Raw genomic sequence first — 23,140 nt, forward strand, 5'->3', positions numbered from 1 at the left:
GGCAACAAATTTAATTCTCTGCCAGGGTCGACAACAAAAACGACAACAGTCGTTGAGCTCCATTAGCACCGACTCTGAATAATCTTTCTGTTAACATGTCTGTAATATACTTGAGCTTCACCCATTGACTGTATAAATAAGGCTTCACTGAACTCCCGCATCCTCTGATTTCCGGCGCTCTAGGAGCCTATTCGTTGCGCTGATTGGTTGTATACTTACCCAATTGCTGCAGAGTGATTTGATAGACAACCTTTTAGCCCCCCTCCCCCCCTGTCGAGCGTGCCTAGACCCTTGTGTCTTAAGAGCATGGGTCTAGCGCGGCTAGGCTAACAGAATGATAAAATGATGAGAAAATACAGCAAAATGATGACAAACTGATGCAAAATTAGACCAAAATGTGATGAAAAACAACCACAAAATGGGCACAAAGTGATGCAAAGTCATCAAAATGTGAGGAAAAAGGCCCCAAAGTGACCACAAAATGACATAAAACAACCAAGAAATGACCAAAAACGTGATAACCTCACCAGAAAGTCATTCACATGAACCACCAAGCGGTACAAAATGATGCAACACTCACCAGGTGTTCTGCTGGTGGCTGTAAGAGGGAACACAACAGTGTTCATGCACTGCCAGCATCTCAGGAACTGAACACTTTTACAACAATAAATCCTCAGTGTTAGCATGTTGAGCAGCTAATGTTGCTAACGTTAGCTCTGATTGTACGCCACGCTATCTTTATACACATTTCTAATTAACATATCTTTGCTATTTATTTTGTTGCTTTACTGTCACTCTTTTCTCACTGTGTAGAACGGTCTGGCCACTCCTCACAACCACCATGCTATAGGGAGAAACATAAAGTTAATATATGAGGTTGGATAGACAGTTTGGCATAGACAGACCATTCACAAGTGTGCAAAGTGTTAATAAGGTGCAGTCAGACTACTCTCGACACCTTACTGCCATAGACTACCTGCAATCTACAGTGACAGATTCCACAAAGCGCTCTGTAGAATCGTCTGACAGCAGATTATTATCATAGATATAACAACGTGCAATCTGAATCTAATGACAATGAAGCACAGTCACACTATTTTACACAGCACTGTGTAGAATCTATGTCACTGTAGATTACAGGTAGTCTGTGGCATCCGTGATAATGAGGAGTAGTCAGACCATTCTGCACAGCGCTGTGCAGAACGGTCCCACTGTACTTTACTATCACTGGGTGTGGATTACAGGTAGTCTGTAATATCTGTGACAGTAACGTACAGTCAGACCATTCTACACAGAAGCACCATGTAGAATAGTCTGACTGCACCTTATTATCATTTTTCTCATTTGTATACGGTCTGGCTCAGTGAACCCATGTCAGTCCAGATTCTTAAAATGAATTTATGGTTTTCCCCATAGTAGTGAGGAGTAGTCAGACCATCGTACACAGCTCTGTGGATAATCTATCCGGCAGGTAATCTATGATACCTGTGATAATGAGGAGTAGTCAGACCATTCTACACTGTATCTTGTAGAATGGTCTGTAGAATGGCGTCTCATTGTCACTCTGCTATTGGAGAAAAAAAACCCCGTTGGGTGTGTTTTAAATTCTTTAAACCAATCAGAATAAACTTGGGCGGAGCTACAAACATGACGCTCCAATGGCGTCCACTCAGAATAGAGGTGGGGGGGATGTTTTGGTGGAACATTTGCATTTATAAAAAGCAACCATTATGACAATTAATTTACCCAAAAAAACTATCAGGGCTGCTTTTAGGCACAATGTTTTAGGTTGCCTCTCTGGTGTTGTTTGTGGTGTATTTTGAAAACGGCAACACGATCAATAGTGGTTTGAAACCCGCAATCTAAACTCAGCAAGTCAGAACCTATGAGTAATTTCTATAAAACATATTTACCGCGGATCTTTTTGGTTTAGTTTTCTCTCGTTTTCTTCATCTTCCACCATTCGTTTTGTTTCATATCTCTGGTGTTTCGTGCAGCCCGTTGAGTCGAGTACAACAGAAAGGAATCCAGCAGCGTCACTCAGCTCAGCGCTGTGTTGACTTTAGACTAAAAATAACTGCAGGCGACGGACTGATTGAGTGTTTATGTCCAAACTGTAGTGTGTTAGAGACAGACGGTCATAAACAGAACCTTTTCCCAGCACATCCCCGTATTACTAGAAACCTCCACGTGTCTTCAGTCTCCACACTGATAATGAAGACGAACTCACACAGATGGTGGTAAACCATAAACATCCATCACAGTAGCTCGATAAAAGGTGGAAATCTTGTTTTTAATGATGCTAAGAGGCGTCATCTCGACACTTTTATGTGTTGGAGTGTAGTTCAGCCTCCAGAGGGCGCCGTTAGGACTTCAGACTGATGAAACGGAAGCAAATTTGAAGGGAAATGCTGCATAAAAACTTTAGAAAAAAAAGAAAACACAAGTTAGGTTTGTGTCCTTTCATTGTATGGTGGCAATTTAGGCAACAGTCTGCAGATGAGTAGAAAAACCCGGACGCAAAACCAGTTGGTCACCAACAACCAACAAAAAGAACTTCGTCCATCTACTAGAATAAAATGGACAAATTTGTTTTCAGTCTTCAAAGTCTGTTTTCAATTGGAAAAGTTTTGATTATTCTTTCACATCAGGTCCTATTGAACAAGTTTCATGCCGTTTGGAAGTGAAGAAGAAAAACTGCTGATAATGATGTTGGTCGATACCTCAGAACTTTTTCTGAAATGGGGTTTTCATCTTTCTTTATGTGTATTTCATCTTTAAACTGGAATTGAGGAAGTTCTGTTTGATTTTTAAAGAATTTTTGAAGATAGAAACTCCATATGAGCAAAAAATATTTCAAACAAGCCAAAAAATTAGTTCATTTGGTTCTCTACGAGATTATTTATCTTCAGTGAGGATTAAAGTGAGATTTAATCATCCAGAAATTCGTCCTTTTGCTCTGTGGTTCAGCGATGATGAACTCGAGCCACTTGAGACTTTATTCCTGTAATAAAAGAAACGTTTCTGTGGAAGAAGAAGAAGGAGTGAGTTCTGGCATTTATCAGAAAAATTCATGATTTAACAATGTCGCCTTCAACGGACGGAGCTTCCCTTAATCATTTATGGTGTTTGGACAGCAGGAAGAGCCTTAAAACGTCTTTACACTGCCGACTGCTCAAACACATTCCCAACAACGGAAGAGCTCTGGTGTCCAAAATGAGGCTCACGGCCCCTCAAAGGCCCTCAAGTCGAGTCTGAGAGGGTCAATTAATGTAGAGAAAGCAGAAATCTTGTTATTTCCACTCTTGTTTAATGTGATATTTTCTGTTTTCTGCAGGAAATAACTGGAATAAAGATTAAAAAAACATTGTTCCAGACCTTTAATATTAACTACATTGAATGGTGGTCTATGGGGATTTCTTTGGACACTTGCAATAAAACATTTAATATTTCAAAAATTTGGTGCACAGCTTCTCCATAGACCAGCGCTTCATGAAACCAAATCTGGTAGCTGCAGCGCCACCTCGTGGTGAAACACGACCCAAATATCCCAAAAGACTCTGGCTCCAGTCTGAAGAAGCTGAACCAACCAATCGTGCCATTGTTCTTCAGTTTTTTCGTGTTATTTTTCAATTATCTTGGTCTTTCAGCATGAACAAACTCAAATATACCTGCAGTTTGGAGGATACTGTTACCAAGTTTGGTGTTATTTGGTGCAGATAACTGCAATACAAGATTTTTACTAACATTTTATATAATTTTTTCTTTAAAAATGATGTTCTATCTACATTTTGGACGATTATAACACCACAACTTCCCATAAATTAGTTCTCCATGTGTCTACAACTGGTTGTCTCTGAGGAAATATTACATTTGGTGAATTTCACACCAGAGTTTCAACATAAATGTCAGTTAAATAAATATTCGTTGATTACCAATTAAGTCTGAACTCAGAGTCATATTTTTTTTTTTTTTTTTTAAAACCTCCTTAAAACCATAACTTACTATTGTATTTTCAAAAAACTCGACTGTAACACTAACTGGAACCAAAACTGTGAATATATTTTTATTAACCTCTAGCAAAAAAGCAGCAATTTTCAGGAAATTATGAGTTAAGTCTCCTTTAACTTACCTATGAAACACATGATTAAAGTGTTAATACTGAGGTGTATGGAAGCCAACTCATGACACAAAATTAAAAGAACTATAGGACACTTGAGACCATTTTTTCAGTAAATCTGAATATATATTCTTCTGCTTTATTTCACTTCATTATGGGAGAACCATAGGATAAAAGATGAGCAAATGTTGCGAGGCCTTTGGTACGATTTCCCAAAAAAAAAAACACAAAAATGAAAACACCAGTGCCAGACTAAAAACAAAAAATAAAATCAGCAACAGGAAACAAGACACCAAATTTTGCTCAAATGTCTTTAAATGTTTTACTTTTATAATAATAATAATATCAATAATATCAAATTTAAAGCTTATTGTTTTGTTAGGATGTCTTTTATTTTGAAAGGCGTGTGGATGGAGGGCTTTGATGTAAAGTACGGAAGCCCATTTGTGCCATGAAACATACAACTATAATATACCAGCTGTTACTTCACATTTCCTTTTACTAATTAAATGCTATAAAAGAAACAAAGCACATGAAGAAAAACTAAAAATACAAGGTGAGATTCGTAAAAAAAATTGTCTATTGTATTTTTATACTTTGGCAGTAATGGTCCTCCATACATAATATTTACTGTTCTTTCAGGCCACAATGTGAACAGAAATGTGGACAAAACAGTGTTAATGTTTTACAGTTTTGTTTGTCGCTTGTTTGTTAAAATGCCTGTAAAATTTCTAAACAGGTAAAAGAAAGCTTTGATATTTTACCAAAAAAAAATCGGCTTCATTTCCTCTCAAATCGGAAAATTTTAGGAACAGTTTCTACTCAACTATCTCTAACTTTGCCTGAAATTTTTAGAGCACAAATTATAGATATTTAAGAGGATATTTGTGAAATTTTATCTTCACATCTTAAATATTTTCCAAGACAATTATGTTTTTAAAAAACTGCCCATCGACCCACTTTCAGAACATTCTTTCGAGGCAACAAAATCTGAGGAACTATTAAAGATAAAAACATGAAATTTTCAGTTATTTCTCGTTATTTAATGGATTTACAATCTGAAAATATCAGACAAGTAGATTAAATATTCTCTGATTGACTTCCCGTCATTGAAAGTCTCATCTTTGAGCTCATATTTGTAAAAATTAAAAGTCAACTAATGACATTCTGAACCGTCTTTAGCTGCAGATCATAATAATACAAAACTAAACGTAAAAAAAAGACTTTTAACTTGAATTATTTGGTCCCACAAATGAAAGGAAAGTTTTTCTTTACTAAACTTTGATAACTGATTGAGCAGATTTGACAAGTTGCACCACAAAAACTAAAACACTGGAACCGTTTTAAAATCTTGAGCTCATTTTTATTCAGTTTAGACAATTTTTGAGTTTGTGGTACAACTTGTCAAACCTGATTAATAAGTTATTATATGTTAACCCAAAAAAACTTTCTTTTCATTTCTGTGACCAAATATTTCAAATTAAAAGCATGTTCAGTTTTGTGTTATTGTGACCTGCAGGTAAAAACGGTTCAGAAAGTATCACTAGTTGATGATTATTTTATGAAATATGAGCTTAAAGATGGGACTTTTAATGACGGGAACTCAATCAGAGAATATCTGATCAATTTGTCCAAATATTACAGATTCTGAATCAATGACATGAGAAATGAGGGAGAAAATTTCACACTTTTAGCTTTAATAGTTCCTCAGATATTGTTGGTCAAACAGCCTCAAATTTCAACGTGAGAGAAAACCTGCTGAAAGTGATAAGGTGATTTTATTTAATTTTTAGTATCTTTTGTGACCGTGTTGTGTCATTTATAATATTTTTGTGTCCATTTTGTTTCATTTTTGCATATTTTTTGTCTGTTTTGTGTCTTTTTGTCCTTTTTTTCATATTTTTTTATATTAAAAAGCTCTTTAACAGTAGAATTGTCAGATTTGTTTGAGAAATGCTTCATTTCAAGGAGTAACTTTTAAAAAAAATCTCAAGTATTATTTAATATATCAGCCTAAAATTTCACAGATACCATTTTAAACATTCATAGTTTATAATATAAAAGTTTAAAGCAAATCAGAGACAACCTAGCTGAAAGAATGTATTGATTTTAACCCATTTTTGTATTTTCGGCACCACTGGTATTCCGTACTTTTGTCTCTACTGGGGTTTTGTGTTAATTTTCAGACAAAACATTGACATGCTCCATCACAATAAAAGCCCAGGATGCATTACAGTAGCACTGAGGTGATTTGGCTGCAGCTGATGGGCTCAGGCGGTTGTCGTGGCTTCCTGCTTCCTACCGATCTGACAGTAGAGGATCATGGAGAAGACCATACCGAAGATCTGCAGAGAGAAAGAACACATCCCTGCTTTTATTTAAGGTTCTTAGTTCTTCTTAATCTCGTTAAATGTCAGCGTAGGACAGAGTTTGTCCGACCAGCAGGATGGCGATGGCGAAGGCGATGCCGATCACGACCTCCATGTTGCTCTTCACCAACTCGGCGATCTGAGTGGCACAAGGCTGCAGAACGAGAACGAGACGATCAACAAAACACGTTTAGAAGAACAGCAGAGGAACCAAAGAGCTGCAGGATCATAAACAGCAGCAGAGAAGACGTAAAACACAACGATTACAGAGACAAAGACGAATGAAAACACAGAAAAATAGAAAAAAAACAACACAATAAAACTCGGCCAAAGAAAACGTCTCATTGAGCTGGTTCTAATGCTCTGTGTTCTAATGTTCTACTGTTCTAATGCTCTGTGTTCTAATGTTCTAATGCTCTGTGTTCTAAAGTTCTAATGCTCTGTGTTCTAAAGTTCTAATGTTCTAATGCTCTGTGTTCTAATGTTCTACTGTTCTAATGCTCTGTGTTCTAATGTTCTAATGCTCTGTGTTCTAAAGTTCTACTGTTCTAATGCTCTGTGTTCTAATGTTCTACTGTTCTAATGCTCTGTGTTCTAATGTTCTAATGCTCTGTGTTCTAAAGTTCTACTGTTCTAATGCTCTGTGTTCTAATGTTCTACTGTTCTAATGCTCTGTGTTCTAATGTTCTAATGCTCTGTGTTCTAAAGTTCTAATGCTCTGTGTTCTAAAGTTCTAATGTTCTAATGCTCTGTGTTCTAATGTTCTAATGCTCTGTGTTCTAAAGTTCTAATGCTCTGTGTTCTAAAGTTCTAATGTTCTAATGCTCTGTGTTCTAATGTTCTACTGTTCTAATGCTCTGTGTTCTAATGTTCTACTGTTCTAATGCTCTGTGTTCTAATGTTCTAATGCTCTGTGTTCTAATGTTCTACTGTTCTAATGCTCTGTGTTCTAATGTTCTAATGTTCTAATGCTCTGTGTTCTAATGTTCTACTGTTCTAATGCTCTGTGTTCTAATGTTCTAATGTTCTAATGCTCTGTGTTCTAATGTTCTAATGCTCTGTGTTCTAATGTTCTACTGTTCTAATGCTCTGTGTTCTAATGTTCTAATGCTGTGTTCTAATGTTCTAATGCTCTGTGTTCTAAAGTTCTAATGTTCTAATGCTCTGTGTTCTAATGTTCTACTGTTCTAATGCTCTGTGTTCTAATGTTCTAATGCTCTGTGTTCTAATGTTCTACTGTTCTAATGCTCTGTGTTCTAAAGTTCTAATGTTCTAATGCTCTGTGTTCTAATGTTTTACTGTTCTAATGCTCTGTGTTCTAAAGTTCTAATGTTCTCCTGTTCTAATGCTCTGTGTTCTAATGTTCTAATGCTCTGTGTTCTAAAGTTCTAATGTTCTAACGTTCTCACCGTGTTGTAGTAGGATCCTGTGCAGGTGCTGGTCTCGGTGCTGTTGCATTTGCAGGAGTCAGGAACTGACCCTGCCCAGTCTTGTGGTCCATCAATGAGACCGCAACACTTCAGCTGGAAGGAAGAACGTAGAACTGGAGATCAGAACCAGAAGGACACACCAGAACCCAACATGTTCTCTTAACCAGCTGCTCTTAGATAAAACTCTCAGACTGTGTTCTTTACAGACATTTCTGATGGCTCTCTCTTCTCTCTGAATTCTTTTCATTGTGCTTGTGGTTCCATGTTTTTCTTCGGTTCCTTCTGGGTGGATGGTCTTACCTCTCTCTGGTACTTCTCCACGCTGTCTTTCACAGCCTGATCTTGAGCCGACAGCGGTATTAACTTACTCAGATTTTCCTTCACCCAGTCCTTCACATGGAAACAAAAACAACGGTTTGAAAAAAAAAAGGTCACTTCCTCTCACTTCCTATGTCACTTCCTGAGTCACTTCCTGTCTGACCTTCTTCTCTTGAACGGCTGCCAGGATTCCCGCCGCCAGCAGGAGGATGAAGATGAGGAGGAGGCTGATGAAGAACTGAGGGAACACAGATTTCATTTATTTCATTTCATTTATTTACAGTGCCTTGTGAAAGTATTCGGCCCCCTTGAACTTTTCAACCTTTCGCCACATTTCAGGCTTCAAACATAAAGATATAAAATTTAATTTTTTGTCAAGAATCAACAAGTGGGACACAATCGTGAAGTGGAATGAAAGTTATTGGATATTTTAAACTTTTTTAACCAATAAAAACCTGAAAAGTGGGGTGTGCAATATTATTCGGCCCCCTTGCATTAATACTTTGTAGCGCCACCTTTTGCTGCAATTACAGCTGCAAGTCGCTTGGGGTATGTCTCTATCAGTTTTACACATGGAGAGACTGAAATTCTTGCCCATTCTTCCTTGCAAAACAGCTGGAGCTCAGTGAGGTTGGATGGAGAGCGTTTGTGAACAGCAGTCTTCAGCTCTGCCCACAGATTCTGGATTGGATTCAGGTCTGGACTTTGACTTGGCCATTCTAACACCTGGATACGTTTATTTGTGAACCATTCCATTGTAGATTTGGCTTTATGTTTTGGATCATTGTCCTGTTGGAAGATAAATCTCCGTCCCAGTCTCAGGTCTTTTGCAGACTCCAACAGGTTTTCTTCCAGAATGCTCCTGTATTTGGCTCCATTCATCTTCCCATCAATTTGAACCATCTTCCCTGTCCCTGCTGAAGAAAAGCAGGCCCAAACCATGAGGCTGCCACCACCATGTTTGACAGTGGGGATGGTGTGTTCAGGGTGATGAGCTGGGTTGCTTTTACGCCAAACATATGGTTTTGCATTGTGGCCAAAAAGTTGGATTTTGGTTCCATCTGACCAGAGCACCTTCTTCCACATGTTTGGTGTGTCTCCCAGGTGGCTTGTGGCAAACTTCAAACCAGACTTTTTATGGATATCTTTGAGAAATGGCTTTCTTCTTGCCACTCTTCCATAAAGGCCAGATTTGTGCAGTGTACGACTGATTGTTGTCCTATGGACAGACTCTCCCACCTCAGCTGTAGATCTCTGCAGTTCATCCAGAGTGATCATGGGCCTCTTGGCTGCATCTCTGATCAGTCTTCTCCTTGTTCCAGGTGAAAGTTTAGAGGGACGGCCGGGTCTTGGTAGATCTGCAGTGGTCTGATACTCCTTCCATTTCAATATGATTGCTTGCACAGTGCTCCTTGAGATGTTTAAAGCTTGGGAAATCTTTTTGTATCCAAATCCGGCTTTAAACTTCTCCACAACAGTATCTGGGACCTGCCTGGTGTGTTCCTTGGTCTTCATGATGCTCTCTGCACTTTAAACAGAACCCTGAGACTATCACAGAGCAGGTGCATTTATACGGAGACTTGATTACACACAGGTGGATTCTATTTATCATCATCAGTCATTTAGGACAACATTGGATCATTCAGAGATCCTCACTGAACTTCTGGAGTGAGTTTGCTGCACTGAAAGTAAAGGGGCCCAATAATATTGCACGCCCCACTTTTCAGGTTTTTATTTGTTAAAAAAGTTTAAAATATCGTTCCACTTCACGATTGTGTCCCAATTGTTGTTGATTCTTGACAAAAAATTAAAATTTTATATCTTTATGTTTGAAGCCTGAAATGTGGCGAAAGGTTGAAAAGTTCAAGGGGGCCGAATACTTTCACAAGGCACTGCATTTATCAGGACAGTGTACAATGACATTAAGCTCAAGAGCAAAGATGTTTGTACCAGACTGTAGCTTTTCAAGCTAATTTCCATCTGTAGTCCTTAGGGAAAGGGACGGGGGCCAAGGTGCAAATACACATAAAATACATCTGACTATTGTCAAATAGTCCCATTCATAGAGTTGCAGAATTAAAACTCATTATTCTTCAAAAACATCCGTAACATGTCAGCCATTCATCATCCCAAGCAAATGCCTTTATAATCTCATAAACTTAATAAACTCACTCATCACGTACACGGTAACATTCACTTCTACACATCACACACTCTTAACGTCCACATCTCTGGTTCTCCATAAACCAATCTTTCACTTGTTTGGTGAAGGTTTGATACTCACTTAAGCTCAATATTTCTGTGGGGAGCTTGTTCCATTTCTTTATACTTACATAAGAAAATGCAGACTTTGCAATTGCGGAGCTATAACTTGAGAACTTGTGTCTGCAATCAAATGGGCAAAAGCTTTGAGTGGCGGTGGGGCCAAGTTGTGGACAGAAGGAGAAGGAGGATTATGTTCGATTGAACCCTGAGTAGATGACCTCCATTCTCCACCATCAGGACTATCTATCTATCTATCTATCTATCTATCCATCCATCCATCCATCCATCCATCCATCTATCCGGTAGGCGTCTATGTTCTAGAATAAGGTCTACAGGTGACTCCTAGTGTTGCTTTGGTTTAGATTCTCACCAACAGCAGCATGCAGCGGTTCTCCCTGATGGCGCCGCAGCAGCCGAGGAAGCCGAGAACCATGATGATGACACCAATGGCGATCATCAGGTCAACGCCAGGAAGAGCCTCTTCAGTGATCTGAGGACAGAAGGAATGAGGTGAGAACTCTGATTATCGATGGAGTTCTGGAAGGTTTAAGGAGGAAAAACTCTGACCGAGTTTCCAAACCTGTCCGATAAGAACGGCTGATTTGTTAGACAAGTGTTTCAGGTTCAGGTTGACCACAGAATTCCATGTTCTTCTGCATAAAATCAACCAAATCTGAATAAAAATCCCCCCAGACCTTCTCAGAACAACCTAGTTTTCATCTCCAGGAACTTTACTAAGAATCAGAGTTCTATCTTCAGATTGAATATTTCCAGAGTTCTAGGTCTTTGAAGTCCATAGAGAACAATGTCCCCTGTAGAAAGTTCTACAGTAGACTACCAACAACTGTGGGTCTACTCTAGAACTTTCTCCACTGGACGTTCTCCTTTCCTGCTTCCAGTCTTTAAGTTTAGTCTCATTTAGAACATTACAGGTCCTTGAAGTCCATAGAGGTGGGTCCATGTTTATCACTTTTTAATGGACTTTTTCCATCATTTCTGATCCTCAGAACTTCATCAAAACTGACACCAGATCAGTTCTACATCCATCCAGGTGTCACAGTCTAAACCCTGAATCTGGTTTCCGTTCAGAACCATTTTTTTCTGTAATTTTAGACAATTGTTCACGCGGAAATTTGTACATTTTCAAGCAATTTTTATTTCATTTCGAACAAATTTCCTGTAATTTTGTATAATTTTTGAGGCATTGTGGACTAACTTTGTGTCATTCTGCAAACCTTCAGTCAATCTGGATCATTTCTGAGTAGTTCTGGGTGAATTCTGACTCATTTTGGACAATTCTGATGTGAACTTGTACCATTTCTCGTCATTTTGGATAATTTTCAAGATTCAAGATTCAAGATTTTGCGTCTTTGGAGAAGAAACATGATTAATAAATGATGTGACTGACCTTGTTGTTATCTTTGCTGACTTTCAGGTAGATGGAGACGCCCAGGATGATGCAACCACTCAGCTGCAGAGACAAAGATTGAATAGAAAGTTAAAAAAAAAAACACACACATAAACACAAGCACATTAATTTTCTGATGGACGTCTGGCGACATCTAGTGGAGAAAACCTGCAACAGCTCAAACGCAGAAGTTTCAGGTTCTAATGGACGGTTCTGACATTCATGGAACACGTTTCAGGTACTTCCTGTAACGTCTGACTTGGAACAAACTCAAAGATCTTCTAGTGGATTGAAGACATTTTGTCCTGGTTGTAGTTTTTCTCTTTGTTCTCGTGCAGAAACTCTTAGTTCATCCTCAGATATCCTTTTAGAATCGTCTTCAACACCTTCAGCACTCGTTTACCTCCATATGTTTACACTCCCACCTCCGTTCTTCACCGTCAGGACTAAACATCCACTGTAGTTCTGGTCTGGTTCTAACGTGCTGGACTCCATCTGAGCCCAACTAATTTATCCTCATCTGACCAAAGAATGTTCTCCAACATTCTTCAGGCTTCTTTTCATGTTTTTAGCAAAGAATCATCTGAAAATTTTGTGCTGATGACCAAAGCAGCCATGATTAGTGGAACTACGACTCCTTCTAGACCTCCTGACTGAGTTTTAGTTGAACTTCCTGGATTCTTTTCCATCCATGTAAAGTCACACAGTCACATTTTACAGTTCTGGCAATTCTTTTCCATATTAAGTCTATTTTGACCATTTTTACACAATTTCGGGAAAATTTTCAGTGATTTTAAACCATTATTACTTTTACTCTCACTGTGGACAAATTTCAAGCGGTTTTAGATGAGTCTCGAGTCACTTTAGATTAGTTTTGAGCCATTTTTGGAAAAGTTTTAGTAATTTTTGGCAAAATGTGAATCATTTTTGGAATATTTTTGCCAGTTCTGGACAGATTTCAAGTAATTTTTGGAAACTTTTTGAGTCATCTGAGACTACAGCCAAACCCTTTTGGACAGATTGTGGTTATTTTGGACGAAATTTGAAAATCATATTTTTCCAAATAGGCTTTTTTCCCCATGTGGAGCCATGATGTAGACACAGAAATGACAAAGTTCTCCTGTTCTCAGCTCATTTTAGAACCACTTTCATGCAGTTAAACTGACTAAAAATAACAGGTGGACTTAATAACTGCAGTTTTAGTCACTTTTGTTGCATTGAGTTGCTACTTTGGTGCCTGGATTTTTTCATATAATCTTTCTACAGTTTGTTTTTAATTGTTCAAATTGTTCTGCTTCAAAATGCTGACAGGCGACACATTTTAGAGTATTTGACTTGTATTTCCTTCTGTATCTTTCCAGGCTCGTTTAAAACGATATTTCCGACTAAATGATGTGAAATTCAAACGTCCAGAACAGAAACAACGAACGGCAGCTCGTCTGACCGATGACTGTCATGAATTATTCACTCGACCATCAGTGAAGATCCATCATCAATATTTCATCCTCAGGAAACAGACCGGTCAGCCGTCGGCGTTTCTACAGAGACAAACAGCTGCAGATTAACGACCAAGACAAATACAGAAACACGCCTCAGATCTGAGTTCACAGCGAGGTCGTAGTAAGACAGCTTCTGTTTTTGATGTACACTGGGTTGCCAAAATGTGTCCAAAATGACCAAAAGCTTGTCAAAAATTACTTACATTTTGTCCGAAATGATGAAAAACACTTAAAATGTGTCCACAGTGACTCAAAATGTGACAAATATTTGATTTAATTCACTTAAAATGTGTCGTAAATGTCAACAGTCTATCTAAACTGACTAAAAATACCTAAAAAAAATATATTTTCCATTTGCTGACTGATTTACTACGATCTGAATCCCTCTGTGCTACATTTGTGTGTTTTCTGCTATAAATAAACTGCTGAGGAAACCTGAGGACAAAGACAGAATGATGGATTTCTTTTGTGAATGAACGGAAACAGACAAACAGGAATAGTTGGTGACCTCTGAGTTTCCAGTAGCAGAACAAACACTCCACGCCCCGAAGCGCCTTAAAGCGACTGAATCACAGCATGTCGAGGGTTTTATCGTTCTTCATGACTCACACCTTCACAAACACCTGAGCAGCAGAACCAGAAAAACCTCAGACTGATGTTTACCGAAGCGACAATCTCAGTCTCAGTTCTCACACACGAGATTTAAACAACTTCTAAGCCTTAAAAGTTGCTGTTTTAATCAATAAACGTGTGGTTTGGACACTGGGTTGTTGGTCAATCCCTAACTCTGGTTGGAGGTCATTAATGTTCCTACAAGTCTTTGTCATGGTGATCCTTTGCTAGCTAAACCTTAAAATGTGTCTTAAAATGTGAAAAATGTCCCCAAAATGACTCAAATTTTGTCTTAAATAACAGAATTTTGTCCATAGTGACCTAATTTCTGTGAGAAATGGTTTCTTAAAGATCTAATTTGTGATTAAGTTCTTTGAAGCACAGTTTATGTCGCCTAAAAGACCGTTTTTGATGGTTATTCAAGGCAACATTAGAGGTTCTTTAAAGAACCGCTTGCTAGAAGGTTTCTTTGTGGAATTAAAGGTTACAAATTTTGTCCAAAACAACATTTGACTAAAACGACTCACAAACTGTCATAAAAAAAAAACTACTTTAAAAATTGTCTAAAATGACAAAAATGTGTCTAAATTTACCAAAAAAAGACAAATGACTCAAATTTTGCTCTAAACAACAAAATTTGACTACAACAGCTCAACAAATGTCATAAATGACCAAAAAAATGTCAAAAATGACACAAAAATTGTCTTAAATGACAAAAAATGTGTATAAAATTACTAAAAAAAATTACAAAACTGACCATGATGACCTAAAAATTGCCCCAAATGGCAACATTTTTTCAAAAATTGCTCAAAATTAGTTTTAAATGACAAAAATGTGTTTAAAATTACTAAAAAATCCCGGAAAATGATTCAAACTTTGTCCCAAACAACCAAATTTTGTCCATAGTGGCTTAATTTCTCAGTTCCTTAAAGATCTAATTTGTGTTTAAGCTCTTTGGAGCACCATCAATGTCACCTGAAATACCGTTTGGCGGTTCTTCAAGGCAACATTAGAAGTTCTTCAAAAAACTGCCTCCTATAAGGTTCTTTGTGGAGCTAAAGTCTGTTCTTTGGTGTCACTGCTCTGACAGTTGTCTGTCAACATGTGGTTCAAAGTATGACTGAGTGTAACGGCAGCAGTAACCTGGAAACTGGATCGGAGAGATTTCGCGCTTTTTGTCCGACTTTATCAGTGGAAACAAAACAAAGATAAAACCAGACGGGAACAAAGGCGGTCTCTGGTTACAGGAGGTTCATGAACTAACGCCTACATTTCCAGAGAAAAACCTGCAGAGCAGCATAGCAACCAAACCCGACACGCCTCCCTGCTAGCTTCAGGTCACTCAGACTAGAAACCAGGATTTACCAGGATTAAAGCTACAGGACCTGCACTCTCCACAAATCAAAGTTAATCCCTTTTAACGCCTAAACAAGCATAGTTTGTTGCCCTTTTCTCTACTGAACAAACATGTTCAACAGCTGAGTGACACGTTTGAAGTTTTATTTCTATTATTGGAAAAAATATGTGCAGAAATATTAAATAGAAATTACATTAGATGCTAAGTTTGACAAACGCTGAACATGATCAGAAACACACCATCCCCACGCTGAAGCACGGTGGAGGCAGCATCATGATGTGAAGCATGGTGGAGGCAGCATCATGACGTGAAGCACGGTGGAGGCGGCATCATGACGTGAAGCACGGTGGAGGCGGCATCATGACGTGAAGCACGGTGGAGGCGGCATCATGACGTGAAGCACGGTGGAGGCGGCATCATGACGTGAAGCACGGTGGAGGCGGCATCATGACGTGAAGCACGGTGGAGGCGGCATCATGACGTGAAGCACGGTGGAGGCGGCATCATGACGTGAAGCACGGTGGAGGCGGCATCATGACGTGAAGCACGGTGGAGGCGGCATCATGACGTGAAGCACGGTGGAGGCAGCATCATGACGTGAAGCACGGTGGAGGCAGCATCATGACGTGAAGCACGGTGGAGGCAGCATCATGACGTGAAGCACGGTGGAGGCAGCATCATGACGTGAAGCACGGTGGAGGCAGCATCATGACGTGAAGCATGGTGGAGGCAGCATCATGACGTGAAGCACGGTGGAGGCAGCATCATGACGTGAAGCACGGTGGAGGCAGCATCATGATGTGAAGCACGGTGGAGGCAGCATCATGACGTGAAGCACGGTGGAGGCAGCATCATGACGTGAAGCATGGTGGAGGCAGCATCATGACGTGAAGCATGGTGGAGGCAGCATCATGACGTGAAGCACGGTGGAGGCAGCATCATGACGTGAAGCATGGTGGAGGCAGCATCATGACGTGAAGCATGGTGGAGGCAGCATCATGACGTGAAGCACGGTGGAGGCAGCATCATGACGTGAAGCATGGTGGAGGCAGCATCATGACGTGAAGCATGGTGGAGGCAGCATCATGACGTGAAGCACGGTGGAGGCAGCATCATGATGTGAAGCACGGTGGAGGCAGCATCATGATGTGAAGCACGGTGGAGGCAGCATCATGACGTGAAGCACGGTGGAGGCAGCATCATGACGTGAAGCACGGTGGAGGCAGCATCATGACGTGAAGCATGGTGGAGGCAGCATCATGACGTGAAGCACGGTGGAGGCAGCATCATGACGTGAAGCACGGTGGAGGCAGCATCATGATGAAGCACGGTGGTGGCAGCATCATGATGTGAAGCACGGTGGAGGCAGCATCATGACGTGAAGCACGGTGGAGGCAGCATCATGATGAAGCACGGTGGTGGCAGCATCATGATGTGAAGCACGGTGGAGGCAGCATCATGACGTGAAGCACGGTGGAGGCAGCATCATGATGAAGCACGGTGGTGGCAGCATCATGATGTGAAGCACGGTGGAGGCAGTATCATGACGTGAAGCACGGTGGAGGCAGCATCATGATGTGAAGCACGGTGGAGGCAGCATCATGGCATGAAGCATGGTGCATGTTACCATCTTTAAAATCCATCTAACTGTGATACTACCACCACCGTGCTTTCCAGCAGCAGCAGCTCGTGAGCGATAGCAGCATTAATTACCAGCTGGTGAATTGAAGTGTAGCAGGCGGTGACTCAGCGGTAACACAATAGTGTGAGCCATTGTGCAACTGAGATAGTAACTCATCCGCAGAATTCTTCATGAATCCGTCAGAAGTTTCACAACTCCAGCAGTGATGTAACAAAAACCACAGTTAAGGTGTGTTTGGTCCAGAATCCGCTGAGCAGAAAATCTACCAGGAGTTAAATCCAGACTGACGCTGTGTTTACTGTCAACATCTACACTCCTCATTAGACGTTACAGCATTTGTAGATGTTAGTACGGGACATTTTATAATCCTTCAGGGCAAATCCTCTTTCACAGCTCGGTTTGTTGTCTTTACATCCATCAAAAGGGACAGAAACACACAACACAATGACACACAACCTGAAAAACAAAACGTACTTTGAATTTTGTCTACAGGTGACAAGATGAATGGATTGTAGAAACAACAGACGCGTGAGACCGACACTAAACAACCACAAAGCCATAGAACCATCGTCTGTTGCCATGTTGTGTGTCTTTGTTGTTTTTTGACTCTTTCTAGGTCATTTTGTGTCTACAGTTGACTTGTATCACATTGTTGTCTCTACATAGTCTTTTAGTAGACGTTCTGAATACTATTTGGGTGGTTTCATACCCAAGTTTAGTCATTTTGTGTCCCATTTTGGTTGTCTCGTACCCAATTTTGGTCATCTCGGATCTTGTTGTGGTCATACGGAGTCTCATTTTGGTCCTTTCAGGCAGTTTATATCTCAGTTATGATGTCTTGTATATCATTTGGTTATTTAGAGCCTCAATTTTGACACTTTGCACCTAATTTTTGGCTATTTTGCATTTCTGTATGGTCATTTTGTGCCTCACATTGATCACTAAGCGTCTAAAGTTTGTTGTTTTGAGCCTCATGTTGGTTGTTAAATCTCTGTTGCTGTCTTTTCTTATAATTCTAGTCATTTTGCTTCTCTTTCTTGTCTCACATTGGTTGCGTTGAGTATCTTTCTCGTCATTTTGGTCACTTTTCATCTTGGCTTTGCCATTTTTTGTCTCACGTTGTTCAGTAAGTGTCCAAAATTTGTTGCTTTGCAGCACATTTTGGTTGTTCTGTGGTTGTGTTACATCTAATTTTAGTCTTTTACCATCTTTTTCTAGTCACTTTTACTGTCTGTTTATATCTCAGTTTTGTCATTTTGCATCTTTTATGGTAATTTAGAGTCTCAATTTTTACACTTTGTTCCTAATTTCCGGTCATTTACATCTAATTTTGGTCAGCTTCATCTCAGCTTTGGTATTTTGCACCTTGGGTTGATAACTTGGCTTCTAAATTTTGTTGTTTTGAGCCTCATTTTGGTTGTTCTGAGTCTCTGTGGTTGTCGTACACTGAAGTTGAGTCATTTTTGCTTCTCTTTATGGTCTCGTATTGGTTGCATTGTCATTTTTTGTCTCACGTTGTTAATTTAGTTTCTCTGTTTTGTTGCTTTGCGCATCATTTTAGCCACTTGGCATCTTTTTGCTGCTTCCTCTCCTTTTAGTCATTTTGCATGTCAGGTTTGGTGATTTAGTGTCTCAAATTCGTTGCTTTGCGTTTCATTTTAGTCATTTAGTGTGTCTTTCAGGTCATTTTATGAATCATTTTGATTGTTTTTATGTCTCGATGGTTGCTTTATATCTCATATCTCTTTGTGGTCTTGTTCCATCACATTTGGGTCATTTAGTGCCTCAGTTTTGCTGTTTTATGCCCCAACATTTGGTGGTTTAACGCCACTGTGGTCGTTTTGTTGCCCATTAATAAGTAGCAGCGGACTTCACCAATGGTTCTTTCTTTATACTGGAATTCAAAGGATTCAAAGGCTTTTAAAGTTATCAGTGTGATGACATTCTTAGCTTTCTGTGTTTCTACCAAGTGCCATGAAAACAAAATGTTGGGTTTCCAGAATCATCTAAATCTAATCTAATGACTTGTTTGGGTTTTTTGGATTTCATTTGCATGTTTTGATGTGTACAGCTGCACTATTTGGTTTACTCTGCAGCTACGCAGCCCGATCTCACGAGGATTCGTGAAACTGTTACGTAAATTTTTGTTTCGGTTTCGTGCGCACCAACACGATTTCGTCATGTTTTTCGTGCCGCTCACCACGAAATGCGCACCAATGTATTTTAAACGGCGGACTTTTCGTGCCACCCAGAACGTATTTCAAACGAATGTGTGTATTATATTTTTAATGTAAAACCATGGCGAATCCAACGCTATATTTTGCATGACATCGTCCCTAAACATAACCCTAACCATAACCCTAACCATAAGCCGGTGGTACACTTACCAATTTGCATAGGAATTTCAAGAATGTCTGGCGGCCGGCGGCCGCAAACGCGATCACACAAGCACTATACGCCGATGGACAGCTTAGATCGTCATGAATCCGCTGGTATAAACCACTTTCAGCTGTGATTACCACAGCGGGTTTCGTTGTGAGCAACACGAAAAACATTTCGTGGTGAGCGGCACGAAAAACATGACGAAATCGTGTTGGTGCGCACGAAAAAGAAACAAAAAATTTACGTAACAGTTTCACGAATCCCCGTGAGACCGTGTTGAGCTACGACATGCAAAAACGGTTTCTGAATGCAGCATCTCTCTCAGAATAATTCATGGAGCCTTAATGCACCAAGACAGTCGCAGTTAATCAGTCGTTTGTCCGACACATAAAACCTAAAGATGTTTACAGCAGAAGCACGAGCAGGAAGAATCCGACATCATCATGATCCTTCATTCTGATCTGCAGAAACACAGCAGCTCCACAGCACAATCATACTCATGTAAATGAGCACAGAGGAGCAGATAAATGGTTTCCTTCCAGGCGTAATTAGGACTCTGTGGTTCAGAATCACTCAGCGGCTAAAAGCTCCTGCAGAGCCACAAGTTTGAAAAAAAAGGAAAAAAAAACCACAACGGTAAATGGGCTTTACAGTAAATAGCTGCTCCACCCTCATCAGGAGGTAAACACATCATGTCCACCATGTCCGCTGAGTGGCTGCAATCAGGTTAGCATCGACTCCGAACGCTGGAACAACCTCGGCAGGACAAACACACAAAGATGCTTTTTACTTTGGATTGTTTTTGGTGGAGCGTTTCAAACCTGAAGGATGTGACTGGAGATGTCTAAAGTTTGGGAAATGTCTTTGGTTTCTTATCTATAAATAGAGTGGAGACTCAGTAGAGCAAAAACAACAAGTGTGATGGAATCAGACACCTGCTGCTGATGGCAAACGCCCTTATATACAGTAAACAATAGAAGGACACACCTGGAAAACTCACCTGAATGTCAAATGATTCATAGCTGCATCACTGTCAACAACTTCCACTCATGAACCATCAAAAACTAAAACTGTAGCAGCACTTCAGTAAAATTTCAGACCTCTAACTGTATAAGCATGGTGCTAAAATGAGCTGTGATCCCTGAAAATTCAAAATTTTGTGTGACATTATAACTTCAAAAGTTGGGTTAACATTTAGATTAAATGCATGCACAACCATCTTCTTTCAAATAGTTAATCGGTTAATATAGGACTAAAATTAGCGTGTTAGCATGGTAGGCTAACATGCTAATTTCAGACATAAACATTTAGCTGCAAATGTTTGTCTTAAATTAGCATGTTAGTATGCTAATTTATGTTCCACCTGGTGGAACAACCAGGTATTACAGCTGATGTACAAAAAATACCAAACAACCTAAAACGTCTCCACAAGGAAAAAAAATGCCCCAAACAAATCAAAATGTTTCCAAAATGACTCTGAACCTGTTCAGAATTACTCTGAATGTATCCAAAATTACTACAAATTTGTCATAAAGTACTCAGAATTTGTCTAAAATACTTCAAGAATTTTTCAAAACTGCTCAAAATTTGTCCAAAAGCAGTAAGAAGTTGTCCATAATGTATCAAAAATTACCCCAAAGGAGAAAAAACCTGTCCAAAATCATCCCTCCATCCATTCTCTATACACCGCTTTATCCTCACAAGGGTCATGGGGGGTGTTGCAGCCTATCCCAGCTGACTCGGGCGAAGGCAGGGTGTCCAAAACCATGTCCTAATCAATTCTTCTTTGTCTTAGATCGAATCAGAGGTCATGAAGTGTCTCTGAAGGCTTTGTCATGGTGTCCCTTTACTACCTAAACCCCCCACAATGCTCTCTGGTCTACAATACATTAACTGACATCATGTAGAGAAAACAGGTTCTCTAAGTTCAACAACAAGGTTCTTGAACACCTAGAGAACATATTTACGAGATATTCCAGCGTCAAACACAAACACTGGACTTAAGAACTTTGAGGTGTGTATAACCTAAGAAAACAGCATCTGATGGAGACATTCCTTTCATCACTTTGTCTTTTACAACAACAACAGATGTGGTTTTTCTTTAGCATTAATCAGAAAAACCTGCAACAAGCGGCGTCATGTTGGTGTTGAGCAACAACGTAAAGGAAACATGGAGCAACAAGTAAAGAATCTGCACGACTGAATGAAAGTTTTGAGTGAAGGAATGAATCAAAAAGTGGCTTCTGAGGAGACTTGAGGGAAAACTGTTGGACTAATGATGATAAACGAGATGATGGGACTGCGTGAGCGACCACACCCTGAAACTGAATGAACGTTTGTTTGGGGAGGGCGAGGCAACAACCAGTTCTACACCACCGCCACGACTGGAAAAACAGAAATGTGACGCAAAGAGGGCAAAAGCAGGACAAACAGTAGGAGATGAAGTGGAAAAAGATGCAAAAATCAAGCAAAAATGAAGTAATCTGCTGCTAAAAGTAGCATAAACTGGAACGGAACTCCCAAAAATCAACTCTAACTGAATCTTCCTCTCATAAACTCACAGATTTAACCTGAACCATCGTCTCTACCTGTCATACACCTGTCCTAGGAATCACCTGAAACGTCAGAAAGCAGCAGAGTTTAAAGTTCCTTATTTCAGACTCACCCAGAAGAGAAGGTTGAAGAAGAACAGCAGGTATTTGATGCATTTATTCACAGCCATCTTTGAGGGTTTTTTTGTCCTTCGGGAGCTTCAGAGTCGACAGCAGCGTCCTTCAGACCGAAGCAGAAACTGAGAACCTCCTCCAGGCGACTGAACAGAAGCCAGTCAGACCAGTTTCCTCCGATGAAGCCGCCTCCCTTCAGTCCTGCCTCCTGCTTTTAATGTGAAACTCTGCCATGTCTTCTTCTATCTGCAATTGAAGGCAGCAGATCTTCCTGAAAATACTTCATCTCTGAAAATCCTTTAATCAAATGCACAACTGGAGGATATTTCTCTGCTGAGAATATATTTTGGGTTCATCTTATCTTGTCTTATATACAGGATGTGAGTGACCGACTAATCTAAATAACTTCACCTCATCCAGATACAGACCTCCAGGAAAAAGTTTCCTCGATTGGTCCAGAAATGTGAACCCAACTCTGTAAAATGAACGCAAAAACAGTTAAAATACAGCAGAAAAATAACGCAAAGTTTAGACACAATTTCCTCAGTCTGACTGGAATAAGTTTTCAGCGTCATGAGCTGCAAACGTTTAGCAGCTAAATGTGTACATCTGATATTAGCATGTTAGCCTATCATGCTAATATGAGACATAAACATTTACAGCTAATTATTTACCTCTCATATTAGCATGTTAGCATACTAACATGCTAATGTAAGACGGAAACATTTAGCTGCTGTATGTTTATGTCTCATGAGCATGTTAGTCTAGCATGGTGATGTCAGAAGCATGTTAGTCTAACTTGCAAAAGGACTCAATTACAGCTAAATGTTTACATTTTACATGTTAGCATGTTAGGTTAACATGCTAAAATAAGAGGTAAGCATTTGCAACTAAATGTTTGTCTTATAACAGCATCAGCTTTACTAACATGCTGTTTTAGCTGCTAAAATTTGCAGCTTCATGTTTGCCTTCTATTAGCATGCCAACATGCTAATATAAGATGTAAACATTTAGCTACTACATGTTTATGTCTCAGAGAAGTAAACATTTGCAGCTAAATGTTTACATCTTA

The 23,140-nt window shown here is 39.6% G+C and overlaps 1 protein-coding gene across 1 annotated transcript; it reads right to left on the reverse strand.

Moving 5' to 3' along the window:
- Positions 1-4,221: 4,221 nt before the first annotated feature.
- Positions 4,222-22,260, reverse strand: tspan9b (tetraspanin 9b). The gene is made up of 8 exons (XM_022200925.2): positions 22,068-22,260; positions 11,911-11,973; positions 10,873-10,992; positions 8,401-8,475; positions 8,220-8,309; positions 7,899-8,012; positions 6,560-6,643; positions 4,222-6,465 (listed from the first exon to the last, which is right to left on the reverse strand). The coding sequence occupies exons 1-8, from the start codon at positions 22,122-22,124 to the stop codon at positions 6,391-6,393; spliced, it is 678 nt and encodes a 225-aa protein (XP_022056617.1). The 5' UTR covers positions 22,125-22,260; the 3' UTR covers positions 4,222-6,390.
- Positions 22,261-23,140: the final 880 nt, after the last annotated feature.

The sequence above is a fragment of the Acanthochromis polyacanthus genome, chromosome 1 (genome assembly GCF_021347895.1).
Source record: "Acanthochromis polyacanthus isolate Apoly-LR-REF ecotype Palm Island chromosome 1, KAUST_Apoly_ChrSc, whole genome shotgun sequence".
Classification (NCBI taxonomy): Eukaryota; Metazoa; Chordata; class Actinopteri; family Pomacentridae; genus Acanthochromis; species Acanthochromis polyacanthus.

Excerpts from the sequence above, each read along its gene's own strand:
- tspan9b (XM_022200925.2), bottom strand. The coding sequence starts at position 22,124 with ATGGCTGTGAATAAATGCATCAAATACCTGCTGTTCTTCTTCAACCTT. Across the intron at positions 8,476-10,872 it reads ACCGCTGCATGCTGCTGTTG|TTCTTCATCAGCCTCCTCCT; the intron begins GTGAGAATCTAA and ends GTGTTCCCTCAG. Across the intron at positions 8,013-8,219 it reads TGGAGAAGTACCAGAGAGAG|CTGAAGTGTTGCGGTCTCAT; the intron begins GTAAGACCATCC and ends TCTTCCTTCCAG.